The following is a 20,304-nucleotide window of genomic DNA, read 5'->3' as shown; positions in this document are numbered from 1 at the left end:
GCTTCTAAAGTCTGAACAGTGATAAATACTTTCAGCTTAATAATGTGCTGACTGATTACCACACTCTAAGTGCCTTAAGAACATTCCACATTTGAATTCTAGCTCTGAAACTCTACAGTGACAATACTGAAACTCTGAACCAAAACTACATCATTCATGTTCTATTTTTTCAGGACTATCAATTTGTCATTACTCAACTTTATAGCCTCTTCATTTCATATTTTCTTGCTATAAATGCATCCATTTAAAGCTAATGCCATAGCAGATAAATGCCTGAGAATTCTTTTAAACACATATGTAATCATAATAAAAGAATGATTTTCTTAATACACATGTACTTCTCCAATATCCCTTCACAATCCACACATGATGCTACAGTCAGCTGACTAATTTAAAACTAGATGGTAATAACACAATTTTTATAAAGAAAACTTTATAAGTGACAAACTTTATAAGAAATTTAAGTCTTATAAATAAAACTTATTTCTAGAAAAAGGAGCCCAGATCATGCTATGCTCTTAAACAAGCGATAAGAAAGGCCTAATGCCTTTTTGTGTATATATATTTTTTTCTATAAACGTATTTATAACTTTTATATTTGAAGGGAATAACAAAGGTTTTCTATTTACTAGCAAGATTGAAGAAAACCTACAAATTTTAAGCATTTATTTTATGTATCAACAAACTTATAGGAAAACATCAGTGACAAGTGTAAAGAAATATACAGTGCTGCCGGCACACTATAGTTTAAAAGTGGTACCATACCTTCACTGTGATGGACGGAACAGAGTCGGTCCCAACCTCAACATTAGTGGCTTGCTGCAAACACAGAATGAGAAAAGTTTTCCCACTGACTTCAACAGTAGCAGAACAGAGCACATATATTGGGTGCAACAGACATTCCCCACAGAATGCTCACTGAAGGGTTCACTCTAACGGCAGTCGAAGCATCTTTAGTATATTTGGGAAATGTTCATGTGGAAAATCAAGAACAATATTTAAAACCCATTCATCAAAAAGGAAAGAAGGGTTAGAAAACCTAGTAAATTTGGATGTTGCGAGTATTAATGGTACTAACTAGTACTTTATATTATATGTACAAGTCTCTTTTTATAATTCCCATAGGAACATTATGCTATACAATTATGTGCAAAACATGCTTTATTCAAGTTAATAATTTGTGACTAATTATATACTGAGTGACCTTACACCTGCAAACTAAACATGGAAGTGCATTTTTCTTTAACTGCTACATCTCATAAAAGGGTTCAGTGGGTAACCTATCAATATTAGCTTGGCTTGCCTGGTCCTACCGCTTAAAGAACTTCTAACCTAATAGAGCAAGGCAAATATTCCCTGTAATGCTATACAATGTATGTGTGTCAGGGGGAGGAATATTCACTACAGAATAAAACCAAGAGGGAATGTATTTTCTAAAAATATGCATATGGACTCCTGTGGAACAACTAAGATTATAATGACTATGAACAGTGAATAAATCAAATCCATTGTACATCTTATATGGATTTTTATGCAAACACAATAACTACTTCTAAAAAGAAATCATTATGATGCCATAGGCATCAGAAGAAATAAAAGCTGAGAAGTCCATATTCTACTTACAGCTCAACAGGAAGTCACATTTGAACCCTGACAAAGCTGATCTGTGAGGCAGATTAGACAATGGTGCTTGTCTCCCCTATGGAAGACCCTATTTCAAAAGAAAATTCACTTCTGTTTCAGAGATGTATACTTTCATAATAATGATTCAAAAAAAAAAAAAATACATGCTTTATGCTGTAATACTGTGTTACCTAAAGCCAGGAAATAAGTTCACATTTCTAGATCTAGATCTAGAAAGAAAATCCCCTACTTCTTTTTCAACCTGTGTCTAAACGCTGAGATATTTTCAGGACAGTAGTATCTGGGGAACATAAACTTAGAGCCAGAGAAATGACTATAAGAAGACATCATTACTCTACAGCCACATAAACTTCCAGGCTAATGTTTTCCAGGGAGTAAGTAAGAATGTTCTTAAGGGAAAAATACCAGCCAAGGCTACACAGAAAAACCCATCTCAAAATTAATAATAATAATAATAATAATAATAATGAGGAAATTAAACAGGAAGTAAGATGGGGAAAAGAAACTGGAAGTACAAGACAGAGGAAATAAAGCAGGAAGTACAGCAAGATTGGAAATAAAGTAGGAAGTACAGTAAAATAGAGATGGAAAATGAAGTAAGAAGTATAGTAAGATAGAGAAATGAGGCAAGAAGTAAGATGGGGAAATAAAAGCAGAAGTACAAGACAGGGGAATAAAGCAGGAAGTACAGCAAAATGGGAAATAAAGTAGGAAGGACAGTAAAACAGAGAAATGAAACAGGAAGTATAATAAGACAGAAAAATAAAACAGGAAGTACAGTAAGACAGGAAATACAGCAAGACAGAAGATATGAAGCAAGATAGAAAAATGAAACAGGAATGAGACACCACTGTAGAAGAAACAGCACTCAGTTACCAATCAAGGAATATACATTACAGTTATACACCAAAATGCTTCCAAAGACAAAAAGCTTGTTTCAAAGAACCTAGAAACAATTCTATAAGTTGCCCAACATTGGGAGAAAGTGTGAGAAATGTGTGATCATTTGTCAGCTAAGTCCCTCTCACACTACACCCTTCAGGTAGGGTGAAAAACAGTGCTTGCCAGAGGCCAAACGGCTCATACAGAGCCTCTACTGTGTGAGCATGCTGGGCCAATGTTTCCTTCGTATTATGTTCCTGCTGCTTTTACTAAACCTAATGTACTATACCATAGCAACACTAACATGATTTTACCATAATTTGAGTTGGCTGGCTATACAAAAGTTAATCTTTGAATGCTCTGACAACTACTTGTTATATTATGCTATGATACTTAAATAGCAAACACATTTTCAAGGCAAAATTACATGATGATATCAACTCTAAATGCAAAAAATGTCCAAGTTCAGTCACTAAACTGATCAAGTTTGGACAGAGATACATATACAATACACTTAATGAATTCCATACAAGCCTCAAGCAATGAAACAATATTATACACACACACACACACACACATACACGCACACACACACGCGCGCGCGCACGCACACACGCACGCACACACACACACACACACACACACACACACAAAGTGTTCTGTGGAAGAGTAAACAAGGATATGGAGGAATAGTCCCCTTTCTGCCTCGCTGTGTCTCCATTTTCATCAGTCACAAAGCAAATAGATACAGACCACCCAATACACAGTGAGTACTAAGCATATGACAGTGAGTAGGATGAGTAATGGGATGTAGGAAGAGATGGTGGTGGTGATGTTGGAAAAAGAAAAATGTAATTGATGATGACAATGGTAACAATTCACAAAGCAGATGCCAGTAAAGGGAAAAATAATTTGTGGACCAACTATCTGTATATACTATACTGTTGCCTTCATTACTATCTGCATATTACCCTCTTGCTGTCATTATTCTGGACCAGCTGTCTGTGTATACTACACTCTTGCCCTTGTGTGAAAGACTATAAATCGTCAAACCTGGATAGGGACCACTCAAAACCTTTACTTCACCAAACCTTTTTTTTTTTTTTTTCAGATTTACTTATCTTTTCTTTATGTGTGGGGGTGTATTGTCTGTTTGTTTACACTGCTTGTATGCCTGGTGCCAAAGGATGCCAGAAGAGGGCATCAGGTCCCCCTGAAAATGGAGTTAGAGATAGTAATGAGCTGCCACATGGTGGGTGAGAACCAAACACGGTCTTCTGAAAAGACAGTCAGTGCTCCTAACCACTGAGCCTCTCTCAGTCCCATCCTATTAACTTCCTCCATGTTCCAGGAAGACATGCTCAGTATACAGTACTGACTGAGAAGGGTTCAGAAACTCGGCCCCCTCACTTCTCTCTCCTTTTGTAAACAAATCCTGCCAAGACACTCCTTTCTGGCACTAAGAAAGCAGAGATGGTTTTCATCTAGAACAGCAAGAGGTTCTCAATCTGTGGGGGTCAAATGACCCTTTTACAGGGTCACACATCAGATATTTATATCACAATTCATAAGAGTAGAAGAATCACAGTTATGAAGTAGCGGAGAAATAATTTTATGGTTGGTGGTCAGCACATGAGAAACTGTATTGAAGGGACACAGCACTGGGAAAGTTGAGAACCACTGGTCCAGAAAGAAACAAAATCTGAAAGGTGTTATCACAGCATAAGTTCCTATCAAGAAACCTAGCATTTAAATCAGTTTGGTTCCAATTCAGAATACATAAATATACTTACAGACACAGAATCAAGGCTAGACGAGACTGCAGCAAAGACTTTCAAGTCATCTTCTCTTTCAGTCATGGGCCAAACACCTGGAATTAAAATCATATACAATCATAAAATAAAATGTGCTGTACACAGTTTATATCAAAAACCAAACTGCAAACACTCATGAGCCAAAAATATAATTGATTACAGAATTAGAAATTTATGCTAATTCTTTCCTCAATAACACTTTGGACCAAAACTGTCCTCCTCCTCCAGTATTTCCTAAGTACTGAGCCAATAAGCACCCAGTACTGGGAATTGTAGTTTTTCCCTGTTCATGAGAGCCTGAATGAGTACAACTTATTGGAAGGTAAGCTGGCTATGAATGTCATGATGCAAAATGTAAAGATCCTCTTACTTAACAATACCACACCCAAGAATGTATCATACACAGGCATGCCCAAGGAGGGCTCTTATATTAATAGTTGGTAAAAAATAAATAAATAAAACAATTTAATTATCTATGTATCTTCATAAGGATATGATTAAATATGAAACATTCTCATTATTCAATGGCCAACACCATAAGAATTTCACAAACCTGTGTAACTGACATGAAAGAACTCAGATATACCTCTTAACATTTTAAACAGAAAGATGTAAATTCTAACATGAACGTATCTGTGCAAAAGATGTACAAAGGACAATATTTTTAAGAAATACTCAAAACTCAATAAGGCTTATAGTCAAAGACTGGAACTAGGTTCTAGGATCAAAGAGATTTGCTTTCCCTGTTTATCCTTTTAGCAATGTCTGTACTATTTTACCACATAGTATACCATATACACATATAGATACCACATGTATATATATGTACATCTACAATATACATACAAACATATGACATACGTATGCCACATACAAATGCATATAGCACAGACACATTCATATAACACATAAACATACATATACCAGAGACATATACATATACTACATGCATATACATCTACCACATAACCAGACATACACATATGCTTTAGCTGCAATTTGACTGAGTCCCTCAAAGTCTATCTCGTTGGAGCTTGGTCTCAGGTTCTATAGTGCTAAAGAGTGGCAGGATCTTAAAGGTGAAGGCTATTAGGAGATCCTTCAGTTATTGAGAACACTGCCCTCAGAAGAAACTGATGCAGCAATCCTGTGCCTCCAGTTAGTTCTCATAGATGCTTGTTATGTACGGGCAGACCTAACCCCTCCTTTATTTCTGTATGCCTGGTTTATGATGCACTTTTTCCCTCACACATAGTTCTGCCTCCATCGTGCCAACGTCTATGAAGTACTACTAACTACAAGCCAGTCTTGGATTCATGCCCTTGAGTCTCTCACTGTTAACTAAACAAAACTTTCCTTCATAAATACTTAGCTTCAAGCCTTTTGTTATAACAGAAAATAGACTAACAAATGCACACTACTTCTCTAGTTTTAAATGCTTATGTTGCACCAAGAACTAATATGAAAAGTAAGTCATCCTAAATAAGAAATAATTTATATTTATACATATGGATAAAATGTGTATATATTTATTATATTCACACATATGTGCTTAAAATAACATATCTTAAGTATAAATACATGTGCACACAAGAACATACATGTCAGATAATTGACTGAGAAGCCAACAACATCCACTCTTCCCTCCTTCCACTTTGTAGCCAAGCCAATGTTCAACTTCATCATGGAAAAAGGTTCATCTCCTGCCTGCACGGTGGTTGTTTCAGGTGTGAACACAGCTCTTAACACTATCACCAGTGGTACAGTGGCTTGGCAGTAGAGATACATGCCTTTAGGAAGGCTGTTTCTCCCCAAAAGGGGAAATCTGACGAACAGCCCTCTTGTCTGGAAATCCTATCTACATACATAAAATGTCTAGAACATCTACAGCTACCCAAAATCTCTAAAAGGAAAGGTCCACACACACTGAGAATGGAGGCCTGAAAACACAGGGACAATACCGTTGACTCAGGTGTCACAGCAGGACTGTCCTAAACCACCACAAGGTAGTTTGCTCACTACAGCAAAGTCTGGAAAGGAAATTCTAAACCTAGTGAAAACAGCTCTCCATTGGCCTGGATAGGCATCCTTCACTTCTTCCCTAAAAGCAGCCCAGTTTTGTCTAGCAGACCAGCAGTCAGCAAACCCCACTAAACTCCCCAGCCTGTTGTGCAGACTGGAAGGGCCATTGAGATAAAAACTGGAGCTACTCAGGGTGTGGCTTCCAGGAAAGCTGTAGGGGCTGACTCAGCTGCAGATGTGAGGCAAAACTTCCAGAAGCATTCCTGAACCAAGACATGATGCTGGACTAGAAGGATTAAAATCCCTGAGGAGTTGTGGAGCCAACCCTGAACTGCCTACTACCCGGCAGTTCAGAGAAACAAACAAACCTCTCCTCTGTTGAAGCTGCTTTGTTCTGGCATTCTGTTACATGTACCTACACACAAGCAGGAATGAACAAACCAAGTCCATCTGTTCCCAGACCTTGGAGATAGCATCAACTAAGCCAGCTCACATATATTCCAAATGGGATACAGTCATATTTATTTAATTGCCCATGTGTGTTTGCACCCTTTACTTGCCTGAAAGCACACTGTTGGTACTTCTCTTATATGCCACACCCAGGGCTTCACGGACACACTAGGTAAGGAGTGTGTGATCAAGTGTTTAAGTCATATGGAAATCCCATCTCTTCAAAGTTCCCACTGAAAGAAATTGTTGACTCTTCCTAATGAAAATACTTGGCAGGAGTCATACTAGCTCTCTGAATTTCAAAAAGCTTCCCATATGCACAGAAATTATTGCTATAATTTCATGTTTGTAACATATATTCCTTATATAACTCATTCACATAAAATTAGTTTCAAAATCTTTTATTACAGAAGACATATAAACCATGTGTGCAACAAATATTTTCTTTACACTGGCTTTAGATTTTCCCTCTCTTTGAAAAAGTTTTTAAAAACCTTTAAGTATGGAATATAGCCCAAAAAAAATGCACTTTTTTTATTAAGTCAAAGGATGCTTTCATCAAACCTCTCCCCTCAGGGCTCAGGGCAGCAGGGAGAAAAGATGGTAGAAAGATCATAAGAGCCAGAAAAGATGGACAACAAGAAAACAGTGTCTTTCAGACACATGACTGACACACATATGAATTCACAGAGACTGTGGTATCACACACATGGTACTGTGGTAGCATGAAGAGGGTCTGCTGAAGTCCAAGCCAGATAGAGTCCCAGGGCCAAGAGGGGAAAGTAGACACAAGTCTCATACTTAACAAAGAAGCTATCTTCAACTGACATCTGCTTGCAAAGGAGAGAGTTTTCTCCAATGGAGTCTCATGGGGTATATAAACCACACTTAAGGGCCGGCCTCATGCCCAGCTATAGATAGATGGTCAATACAAAATGAACTCAATGGTATTTTGTAGAATTTCTATTTCATACTGCTTTGTCTGGGCATCTTTCATCTTACAGGTATTTTGCTTGTATATTATGATTTCCAGTTCTGTGTTTGTATGGGGTTTGGTTTGGTGTGTGTGTGTGTGTGTGTGTGTGTGTGTGTGTGTGTGTGTGTGTGTGTGTGTGTGTGCTTGTATTGTATGATTCTTTTGTATTTTCTTCATTTTTTTCATTTTGGTTTATTTGGGTTTCATATTTGCCTTTTTGTTTTCTGTTGAAAGAAAGAAAGAAGACAAGAAGACATGGAGTTGTATGGATAGAGATGTGGCAGGAGATGCAGAGTAGAAACTGATCAAAATATATTGGACATGTCAAGCTGTCAATAGCCATGCTCCTATCTCAACCTCATTTTCTCTTCGCCTTTAGAAAACAAAATACATGATTCTGAATATCAAATCCATGAATTGTAGTTTTATTTAATGCCTAATTCACAATGGTGCTGATTGTAATAATCACAATTGAGCAGGAGGTGTCCCACATGCCTGTCCGTTGCCATGACAATGAGGACCTGAAGCAGTGACATCTTTGAGCTTGCTCTATAAACTGTAGAGTACCATAGCTGTGCACATACTTTGCATATCTGGTGAGGGAGGGTTTTCTAGATTTTGAGGGAGGGTAAATTGAGATTTTTTTTTCTTTCTTTCTTGGTGAGTGGGGGAGTATAGTATTCAGTCATGTCCTAAAAGTAACATGTATAAAACCTTGAAGAGTGTGGGTATGGACATGTGTGAGTGCGTGTTTGTAAATGTCTGGCAATTAAAACTTTGTCTTCTGGAAGTTGGTGAATTTTTTCCTCTTTCTTGTGGAAGTATTTGTTACAAGATTTGTAAATAAGAGCTCTACATAGTCAGTTTACCATGAACATGTTGCAGCAAACCTTACATGCTTAATTCCAGCAAGGCATGACTTGTCAGGTTACAGCAACAGCCACAATCTCAGTAATTGTTAGCCTTGATTCATCTTTTAATCTTCATTTTCCAGTTCTAAAAGCTCCCAGTCTTCCTCAATTTTAGTCCTTAATCTTTCATATTCTAAGCAGGAAAGGTCAGCGAGCTAGCCTAACTGTATCTTAGGTTATAGGCTGAGACCCAGGCACCCTGTTTTTAATCTTGCAGTATGGTTAGACACATGATCAGACATCAGAGGGTTGGGCATTCTTGCAATACCTTAGAAATGCTGAAATAGACAGCATGGTAAAATGGAAGTTAAAAGTTTTTAATGTAACCACTTATTTAAAGTTTTTTTTTCTTTAATTTAAATAGAGACAAGTTGAAGTGAACATGGTTTGTTGACCATGTTTGTGAATTATAGATGCAACATGTATTGGTAGAATCATGTGATGGTCTAATGTGATAACTTCATTTTTTTAATATCCCAGTTGTATGTATCTACATAAACAAAAGTAACTCCTGCTTTGCTCTGATTGGAGGATTTCCAGGACTGCTATCTTCTGAACTTTTTTGAAGTATATGTATCTTTTGCTTGTATTTTGTATTTTTTTAAAAAAGTAAAGAAAAGAACCTCTTATTGTTGAGCGTGTTGGCATTGTCCCCTTCATTTTTTTTTTCTCTGTTTGGGGACATATGAAGCAAGTTATTCTTTTCTGTATCTTTCTCTTTTCTTTGTAAACCTTTTGGTTTGTTTCATTTTAAAATGGTTTTATAAAAGGGCTTTTGCAACCCACACACACACATGTGTGTGTGTGTGTGTGTGTGTGTGTGTATAGTAAAAAACATTTTTATTTTTAAATATTTATTTAACAAATTAATTTTTTAAAAAGCCACTGTATTGAAGTATCATTAAAATGAACAATGAGCTCATCCATAACTTTAGCATTTTGACTTTTCGTGATCTATAATGAAATAATATGTCATTTCCTATACTTAAAGGTATTTAGATAAACAGGGATATCAAACTTTCACAAAGGAACAGAATACTAAATATTCTTAATGTGTAGAAATAAAATAGAGTAAAATCTTCTATGTCTTAAAAGTTTCTCTGTTTCTGTTTAGCAATAAAAGCAAACAGTCATGATACAAAAGTACAGAGAAGTTCAAACATAAACCAAAAGTTGAGATTATGTAAAAGATCCACTTTCGTCCCTAGCTTAAGTAATATAATCTAGAGTAAGTACAGTAACCATAAAATAAAAAAGGCATCATGGCAGAGGGTTGGTAGTTATAGAGATAAGGAACAAAAGGATATAGATGCTATCAAGGAGAAATGGGAAAATAGAAGTGATGATTAAACTAGGAAGTTAGGAAGGTGGGCACTATGATACTAAGGATATTTGGAAAAGCTATTGTTTTATGCTTACTTATAAATAAATATATAATAAATGCAAATGTGTATATACATGCATATATAGCTTCCATGAAGTTATATCAATTGTGGTGATAATGCTGGCCACAAGAGCCACAGAGCATCTAGCAAAAATCCATGCCAGGCATGGAAAATCTCTATTGAGTTTTGGGAGTTCGAGAGACTCTGAAGACAAATCACATCTATGGCCCTGGGATGCCTCTCTGAACCTAAAACAAGACACCACATACTTCAGACTCAAGACTTGGAAGAACTGAGCAGGAACTGATCTAGAAGCCTCTTCCCTCAGGATTAACTCCTGCTACACAAGTTGCCACGAGAAACAAATAATCAATAGTCCTTTCCAACAGAAAGACTTACATGATCAGCACAGCACAATGTCCCCAACAGTGCAATATGGTACTTATATCCTAGAACCAGATAATTGGACTTAAGATGCACTCGATAGGAGGCAATTGTGCCTGCTACTGTAAACCCAGGCAACTCCCCATGGCTGCTGAGATCATGGAGCTTAAGGGAGAACCAGGTCTTCTACCTTGCTAAGATAATACAACTTCTGACTGTACCAAAAACTGTATCCCTAAATCCACAAATAAGTGTAACTTTCTCTCATCAAAGTAGCTTCCTTGTTTAGCAGACAGACCAGACTGAAGTCCATAACTGGAAAACATGCAGAGAACGATGACTGTGAGCCCAATTCCAACTACTATGTCTACAACACCACCCCTAAAGCTAAGGCTTGTAGAAGAGAAGGTTTCCATTGCAGGAAGCAGAGGACTGAGATGTCTACTGCTAGACAATGATTTCTACATATCACAGGGAAGCTGCACCCATGAAATCTAAACAATATGGTTTCCTACACAAGATTGCAGAATGATACTAACACATAACATGCCAACATAGCTAGGAAAATCTTGCAAGGCCTACCACTAGTTATGGGGCGACACTCAGTCAATGGCTGCTGAAAGAATTGGTCTTCTCCAGGGACAAGGCCAGTGATAGGTGATCTAATCCCAAGAGATCACTCCTAAATACAAATGCATACGAGCAATACTAAATGGACTTAGCAGGCTGTGTGTGTGTGCGCGCGCGTGAATTATAATTATATGTAAAGGAGAAGAGAGCATGGGTTTGAAGAGTGAGAGCATGGGAGTAGTTGGAGGTTGAAAAGGAAAAGTAGAAACTGATATAAACACAGTATTCATACATGAAATTCCCCCAAATTAAAATAATATATATTTAAAAGAAGCTACTTCAAAATATACAAAAGAATTAAGAAAATGGCAGGCAAAACATCAAAATCTTCTCATTTAAGGGCATCACTATGGCTACTAGGGGACAATAATTAGCTATAAGGGATTCTTGAGCAATTTACATAATGCTTGTTAATTAAACTACCATCATCCATTGCTTGGAGAAGGGCAAAACTCACAAGACAAAAACTCACATTATTTAATAAGTTTGAGAAATTCATAGTTGTGTGTGTGTGTGTGTGTGTCCCAATTACACCCAAAAATGACAAAGATTATAATTCCATTCATCCTCCAAAATGCTATGACCAAAACTGAAAACTTAAATCTGTATATTGCAGCCTGGTGCAGCCATTTTCATCGCTTCACATCTGATGAGGCAGCGCGACGAGAACCTTTAGAGATCTCCATTTCAATGGTTTACTTTGAAAACTTTCTATAAGAACGTGTGAAGCCAAAGCATAACATCTTTCTTTTTAATATTCCTATTTGAATATATCATCTCAGTTCCTAAAAACTAGAGGAATATAATCCTGGCAATGGAGATCAAAAATACATAAACCTATTGATGCAAACGGGCCAGGGTTAAGATTGGCTCTGTTGCTTTGGTTGGCTTTTGATGCTCTGTTTCTTTTATTATTCCTACTTGTTTTAACATTTCTTTTATGTGAAAATGTTCCATATTTTTTCTCATTAAGAAAATACTTTTACCTGACCCTGAAAAGGGAACTTAATGATTTTCACATGTCCAACATGAGCTGCAGGATTGGTGTTTTGTTTCTCCTTTTAATTTACAATAAAATTACACCCTTGTGAGTCCCAATATAAAATAACATTGAGTTACTCAAAACTTGGGAACTGGAAATATAGCCAGTCCCTGCGTCATTAGAGATCAGAGTATCACAGGCTACACTCCATTTGGACAGCTAATTAACTCCAAGCATAAATTATATCATCTAAGCTGCAAATTACTACATTTTTAGTAACAAAGTGGCAATTCATGTACTACTTGGATTTCTTTTCAAAGAAGCAAGTGAAACCAAGGATTTTGTAAGTTAATGATTGACTGTGAGCGTCAATCCTCTTCTCACAACCTAAAACCACTAAGTGGTACTTGGCCTTCACTGGGAAGGCAACATACTCAAAGTCTAGTTAAAGCTGTCTCTGGAACACATTAATCTAAATATTATCTTCAATAAGAATAGTTCTCAGCAGCCATCTTTATGGTCAACACAAGGACCTTATATGATAATGAGCAATAATTTATTCAAAGCCTTGAACTAAACCTAGGGTGACATTTAACTAATATTTACAAAACAATACCATATAAAACAACATAAGGTGAATTTTGTAATTAACATAAATTTACAATAAAAACTGCAAATCAGATACCTTGAGATTTTACATCTTTGATGATTTTCTGAAGTTCTTTCAACTCTACATCAAGTTCATCATAGTTGAGCTCTCTTGATTCAACTTTTGGAGCTTGGAACAGAGAAGGGTCTGTCCCCAGATATGAACACTGCAGGTGACCATCATCACTGAGAGTCACTATCACACCCTTCAAATCACTATAAGGTACAAGAGAATAAAAAATGGTTATATATTGACCTTGACAAGTGATATTTATACTCAATTTAGCTTCACATACCATTAAAAAAATAAGTATAAAAATAGATTTATTTCAAAGACTCAATGTTTCAAACATACCTATATTTATAGATATATGCCCACTGTTAAGATGTATTACAGAAGTGGAATAAACATTAAAATGTATTCTATCTGCTATCAAAGGAACCTAATTGCATGGCAAATTCTGATCTTGAATACTGATCTTAATCCATAGTACAAATGCCATTTGTCATATTCAGCATGTGAATTCCACTTGCAACAATGGAATTGTTGCAATGCAAGAATGCAAGAATGCAACAATGCAAGAAATGAGACCAGACTTCTAGCTGGAGATAAAGAATAAGGAATGACCCCAAGTCTAAGACAGCCAAGAAATGACCCCCAAGGCCAGGACATCCATGAAGTGATATCAAGGTTGGGACAGCCACACCAAAGACGTTGGAGAACTGACAAGAAGTCTTGAAGGTGGATATGTTCTCTCTTCCTTTCTTCCTCCTCTGTATTCTTGGAACTAATTCTTTCCACATGGGACCTCAAGGCTTCCTTAACACACACTCCTACCCAAGGAGCTCTCTGACTTAGTCTTTTCTTCTAACCCTTTCCTAGACAGAAAAGGCCACTATCCTGTGCACTAGATCTTTCTCCGTCACTATTCTGAGTCACATCATTCCTTTTCCTCGCTGTCTACTACCATTTGAATGCGTCCCTCAGACAGAAGACCTCAGAGAAGTCCTAAGTGTTGAGTGCTTGCCCACTCAGATTAAGACTAATTACGAAAGAGCTTAGAGAAAAGAAATGTCACTATCAAACTCTCCCTCCCTCCATCATCCCTCTCTTCCTCCACACCCTGAGATACTGAAGCAAGAAGGTCTTCACCAGATATATACTCTCAGTCTTGGACTCCTGAGTCTTCACAAGCATAAGACAAATACTTTTCCTTTCTTTCTGAGCCCCCCAGTCTCTGGAATTCTGTTAAAGCAGTAATGAATGGATAAAGACACTCTTTCTTCTTAGGCCCCCTTCTCTCTGTTCTCTCTAAAACATCCCTGTCATAAAGTATCATATATACATTATAGCTGATTTTAGTAACAATGTTTAGAAATTAAATTTACACATTTCTCTTAAAATACTATAAAAAGCAACTGAATGAAATACTGTATTTGCTTGTTCCTTGGTATTCATAGAAAAAAATCAGCATTATCCTATACCATTTGGCATTGACATATGAGTCCTTTCAGTTTTTGTCTTTTTTTTTTTTATTCTTTTAAATGTCCATATACATATTGCTGTATGTGGGGCATATGGCCCGATACCTTTAACCATCTGATAGCTTCCTATTAGTTTCATGTTCCCCTAGATAATTTTACTCCCGTTTCATGTCATATATACATACCAGACTTTACCTATATAAAATCTAGAAATGGTAAATGAGAAGAAAACACACATTTGCCTTTTGAGACAACTAATTCACTTAATATGATTGATCTCGCTCTTGCATCAGTTTTCCTGCAAATGGCAGGACTTCATTCTTCTTGGCTGGAAAAAAAGTTCTATTGCACACATATCACCATAGTTGCCTTTACATCATCTGCTGTTGAACATTGACATCAGGTTCATAACTTAGCTGTTCTCAATAATGCTGCAATAGATTCTGGTGCAGGTGTCTCTGTAGTGTATTGACTTGGAACCATTTGGGTAAGAGTAAATCTATCTTTAGTTTATTGAGAAGCTGCCAAACCAATATCCATAGCAGTAAACTATTTTACCTACTTACCTTGCTGTCTACACACTTACCAGCATTTGTTATGTTTTCTTAATAACTAGCATTCTGTCTAGGGTAAGATGGAATCTAAGTAATTTTGATTTGCATTCTGTGATAGTTAATGAGGTTGAAATGTTTACTGAACATTTGTATTTCATCTTTTAAGAACCATCAGTTCATTTCATTAGCCTCTTTATTGATGTGATTGTTTAGTTTCTTTTTGTTTCAGTTCTTTGTATTTAACCTCTGTCAGACATATGTAAGTAAAGATTTTCTCTCATCATGTAAGCTATCTCTTCATCCAATTGCTTTCTTTGACATACAGAAACTTTTTAAGTTCATAAGATCCCATTTGTCACTTGTTCGTCTTATTCCTAACATCTAGAGTCCTACCAAGAAAGCCTTTGCCTGTTCCTCTGTCTTCAACTGTTTTTCCTACTTTTACCCCAGTGGTCAGAGGATTTCTGGTCTTTCATTAATATCTTTCATTAATCAGGATCTGAGTTTTACACAGGGTGAGATATAGGGATTTATTATCATTCTACACATGGTAATCCAATTTTCCCAATGGCATGTTTGAAGAGGCATGCTTTTCTCTACTGAGTATCTATACCATCTCTGTCAAAATCCATGTGGTTATAGCTGTGTGGGTTTATATCAGGATCTTTGTTCTGTTCTAATGATCTACATTTGTACCAATACCAAGCTATTTTGAGTATTATTATTATTCTATGTTTATGCATGTTTTGCCTGCATGTATGTCTCTGCACTATGTGCATGCCTGGTGTCTTTGGAGACCAGAAGAGAAGCTGTCTCCCCTGGACCTAGGGTTAGATGGTTTTGCACTACCACATGGGTGCTAGGAATCAAACCCAGGTCTTGTGGAAGAACAACCAGTCTACCATGCAGTTTTGGCACTATTTGGCACTGTTTTATTTTCCTTTTTTAAATTTTTCTTAAGAATTTCCTATATTTATATCATTTCTACCCCTCCATCACCCACTGCAACTCTTCCATGACCCCTCACTTCTTCTCAAATTCATGACTTCTTCAATTATTATTGTTTTACACACACACACACACACACACACACACACACACACACACACACACAACTTCATGAGTCCTTTTAGTGTTATTTGTCTATACCTGTGTTTAGGACTGACCTCTTGTGGTTGGATAACTTACCAGAAAGCTTTTCCCTTTAAGAGACTGATTCTCCCATGGGTTCCCTGTAGCTCTTCATCTAGGGATGTGGCTTTGTGATACTTCCCCCATCCACAGTGACCTATCAACTGGTGTTTCCATTATATAAGTCTTCTTTAGGCAATCCCCTTGTTGGGATTTCATGGATACAGCCTCCCTGATGTGTCTACAAACCACTAACTAGTAGCAGGTATCCTGGTCTTCTGTCCCTTACAATATTCCCATGCCTTATTCTATCCCTGAGCCTCACATGCATGGGTTGCACTGTAGGTGTATCCATTGGTTGTCCCTGATCTTAATTAATAGTTTTTAAATTATTATTCTGAGGGGGAAAGAGACAGACAGAAAGACAGACAGAGATATCTACTAAACTCAGAAGAAATAACTTTAAATATCTCCAATTCTGTATCACTGCAAATAGTCATGTTGTTGACAAAAAAGCCCAACCTGGTTGAGAATAAATTATCCCACTGCTCAGTATTTCCTATAAAGTGACCCCCAGCAACCACTTCACCTGTGGAATGTGAACACAACATTCCAGCGAGATGTGATGATAAGTACCTGTAATTCCAGAACTCAAAAAAGCTGAGGCAAGAGAAATCTGAGTTCCAGACCAACCTAGACTACACAGTAAAGACTGTTTCCAAAAGACCAAAGCAACCAACATAATCTACAACATTCCTGTATGCCATATATGCTGCACCTTCTCTGTGGCATGGCTTCATAGAAGTAGGAGCTATACTGGTATCACTGGATGGCACAGCTAACTCAGACTAGGAGAGCCTGGGTCCTAACATGGGCTGCTGCTCTAGGGCTGGTTCAACCCAGAGAGGTCTTCCCAAACGTCCTCACCTCTGAAATAAGACAGTGAGTGATGACAACCTTCAAACACCAATTGCAAGAACTGCTTCTTTCATCTACCTCACAAAGTCAAGTCTCCCAAAATGAAATTAGTCTCCTGAAATAAAATGTTGAAACAACCCACAGTGCCTATGGAACTGTACCTTTCCTTACAGGCAACTGAAGCCACCTAGTGGTTGACAGAAAAAAAAATGCAAATAGACACTCCCTTCTCACTCTTAACCTCTCTATAAAGCAGAAGCTGGCATGGCCCGATAAAAGCATTCCTCCTTATTCAACTGTATTACTCGATAAATTAGATAGTTTAATGTTTCTCTTACATTCCAAACTGGGAATTAAATAAGCACTGAAATTCAGCAAACTTCAAAAAAAAGTGTTGATTTATGGGAAAATAAGTCAATATGTGCCGATGTTTACATAGCAGGCAGTTGCCAATTTAGATATAAGAGAACTATTTCAAAAACTATTGAGTGTATTTCTTTAGCCTCTCAAAAGCCATCCTTTACCCATGGTTTGTGTCCACAGAAGAGACAAGAGCTTGGTCTTGTCTCTCAGAAACACCTGATCGAAATGCCAGCAGCATACACTGAATCTAAAGAAGTCCAGAAGCTGTTTGAGTGATTTACCTTTAATGTAATCACATCAGAAACACTGGAAACAGTTTACATCAAATAAGAGAAATTTAAGCTGTAGATAAATTCATTTTATCAATACTTTTTATTTCAAAAAGATGCTAAGACAAGCTTTAAAACTCTAGTATTCATTGGTAAAATTTCTGTATAAAATATCTGCAATAGGCAAAGACTTTGACCCAGGCCTACAGAACTACTAACTTAGTAATAAAATCTGGCATTTTTATACAATGAAAAAATATATTTTATATTCACACATATAGTTTCTAACATTAATTCCAATTAACTATAAATAAAAATGTTATCAAACAATGTGGCTTTTTCTATTTTTGCTTAATGGGTATTTTATATAATGGTTCCCATGGGTTTTAAGGACTGAACCTCTAAATGATAGAATTTCATGCTGAAAGGGGCCAGAAGTTAAACTGTAACGTTGTATATCCAATTACTTCCATGTGAAAAGTAGAGTTAACTCCGACAACATTATTTCTTGATGCAAATCAGCTAACCCAAGATATGTTAGTGGACTTTATGAAGAGTCAGGGCAGAGATGTGACTTCTCCAGGATATATAATCACTCTGCGATTTTAGCTATAGAACATGAAACTAAATAAGAACCAAGCTCAAGAATCTGAAAATGAGTCCATCATTCCACAGACAACCCCTGCTTTCACAGCAAGTTAAAACCAAACCCCAGATGGGTTTTAAACATTAAATTTTAAAATATGAGACTATAAAAATATTTATCTTCCTTTGAGATGGGAGTAACATTTGCTGGAAGAAAACGGTAGACTAAAAACTTAAGAGTCTCTAGATGAAGTCACATAAAAATTTACAGGTATTCAGTGTGATAGGCATGCATATAATCCAGCACTGACAATACGCTGCATGGAGAGGATGGGGCTGCTGTGTGAAGACAGATTTGTCTGCAGAGCAAGATCCAAACATACAGTCAGACCCAGCCTCAACACACACACACACACACACACACACACACACACACACACACACACTTGCAACCATCAGGGGAAAAATGTTAATTTTTAGGTTGAAACTTGTATACTGTTCAATTATTCAATTATTTTTAACTATTAAAACCATTTTTTATAGCTGGGCATGATGAGGCACACCTTTAATCCTAGCACGTAGGAAGCAGAGGAGGGTGAGTCTCAGTGAATTTGAAGCTAGCCTGGTCTACCAAGTGAGTTCAGGAACAACTAGGGCTCTTCCACTGAGAAACTCTGCCTGAAACAAACAAAATATATGTAGAACTTAATACATAAAAAGGACTGTTATAAAATGGTAAGATTATATCCCAACAGGAAAAAGTTCTAGGAAATGTAGACAGCTCAGACATAAAAGTCAGGGTTGGGCGTTGGCTCCGAGTTTGGCAGAAGCGCTTGCTATGCATGCCTGATGGCATGAGTTCCATCCCTGGAACCAAGGTAACAACCTAATGTGATGCTGTGCATCTATAATCCCACAGAGTCAGGAGGGAGAGAAAGAAAGTAGGCTGAAAGCTCCCTGGGCCAGTGAAGCCTGAAGCACACATCACAGCAGTAGAAACAAGAGACACCCTGCCGAGGGTGGAAGGAAAGGACTTCTGTAAGCTGTCCACAGAACTCCATGTGCATGCCCTTGCATATACACCAAGTACTCGCACGCACACTCTGACAGTAAATAAGTAGATTTTTAAGTTTATTTCAATGATGCAGTCAGTAAGTAGATGAGAAAAATTCAAAATCAAAGGAAGTATATTCTGGATTGCCCTCTAAATTTGATCATCTCTGTAAACACTTCTGTGAGTTTATGATCAATAAGGACTCCTCTTGTCAGTGACCTTATATAATATAGCAGATCTTTTACTGAGAATAAAACTGATTTTTCACTAATTTTGACTTTTAAGATTTTGTTAAAAATCCTTTCAGAGAACATTTTAGAAATATGTATCTAAGCCTGAGAAATTTCACCTCTATGTACACAGTAATCTGTTTCTATAGTTAGAAAAGAAAGAAAAGAAAAAAGGAAGAAAGGAAGAAAAGAAAAGAAATTAAACCAACCCAGATGAAAAGGGCAAAATGGGTTTCCAAACATGGCAAATCTATGAGAATGCTGAACAGCCACTAAGTTGTGTCTTCAAGCTGTGGTTCCTCAATTCTATCCTGAGCACTACAAACAGAACCCATAAGTAAAGTCGTGAAAAGAGATTACCGAGCATAAAAACATATATAATGCTGGATATATGTTGTGTAAAACATACAGATTATTTTCAAAAACCTAATTGTTAACAGGATGACAACCATATCTCCCCAGTAGGATTGTAATTTATTTTGGTTGTGTTTAATAGTTACAAAACAAAGTTTGAGGAAAATTTTTATTTCTTTTCAGGCAAAAATAAGTTCTCTTTCCCATTGTCAGAAATTGAATTTGAATCAGCTACTTAGTGAGTAAACATCTGTGGCACTCAAAGCCTTGTTCTACCTCTCCCAGGCTGACAAAGGAGCTGTAGGACAGGACAAGTCTAGAGTACTGGAGCTCTGCTCACCATGAGGAAAAAGAACCCTTCCTTCACTTGCTACAACACACACAAACAAAAGGAATCACATGGGTCCTGGCCCTTCTCCAGCACCATTTTATGCAAAATAGAAGCATTTTAAGCTGCCTGTCCGCCCGCAGCTGAGATTTATTACTGTATAAAGTGAGACACAGCAAAGATGCCCAAGCAGTAAGGAAGTCCACAAGCACAGCCAGCCCCCATGAGCACATCTCAAACCAAACTGGCCTGGGCATCTTAACAGTATTGAATCTACTACAATTCATTTAAAACACAGATATTAA

General features: G+C 37.1%; 1 protein-coding gene across 4 annotated transcripts in view; it reads right to left on the bottom strand.

Annotated features, from left to right (window-relative positions):
• Nucleotides 1–20,304, bottom strand: part of Bbs9 (Bardet-Biedl syndrome 9) — a 456,449-nt gene that overhangs the window by 266,268 nt on the left and 169,877 nt on the right. For all 4 annotated transcript variants that reach the window (XM_051196851.1, XM_051196854.1, XM_051196852.1 and 1 more), the window contains exons 10-12: nt 12,766–12,944; nt 4,320–4,396; nt 766–819 (exon numbers count right to left, since the gene is read on the bottom strand). In XM_051196851.1, the coding sequence (XP_051052808.1) occupies nt 766–819; nt 4,320–4,396; nt 12,766–12,944 (310 nt within the window). The remainder of the gene's footprint in view (nt 1–765; nt 820–4,319; nt 4,397–12,765; nt 12,945–20,304) is intronic.

The sequence above is a fragment of the Phodopus roborovskii genome, unplaced genomic scaffold, assembly GCF_943737965.1.
Source record: "Phodopus roborovskii unplaced genomic scaffold, PHOROB, whole genome shotgun sequence".
Lineage (NCBI taxonomy): Eukaryota > Metazoa > Chordata > Mammalia > Rodentia > Cricetidae > Phodopus > Phodopus roborovskii.
Note: the sequence above shows the minus strand (reverse complement) of the source record. Positions and strands in the feature narration are given on the sequence as shown.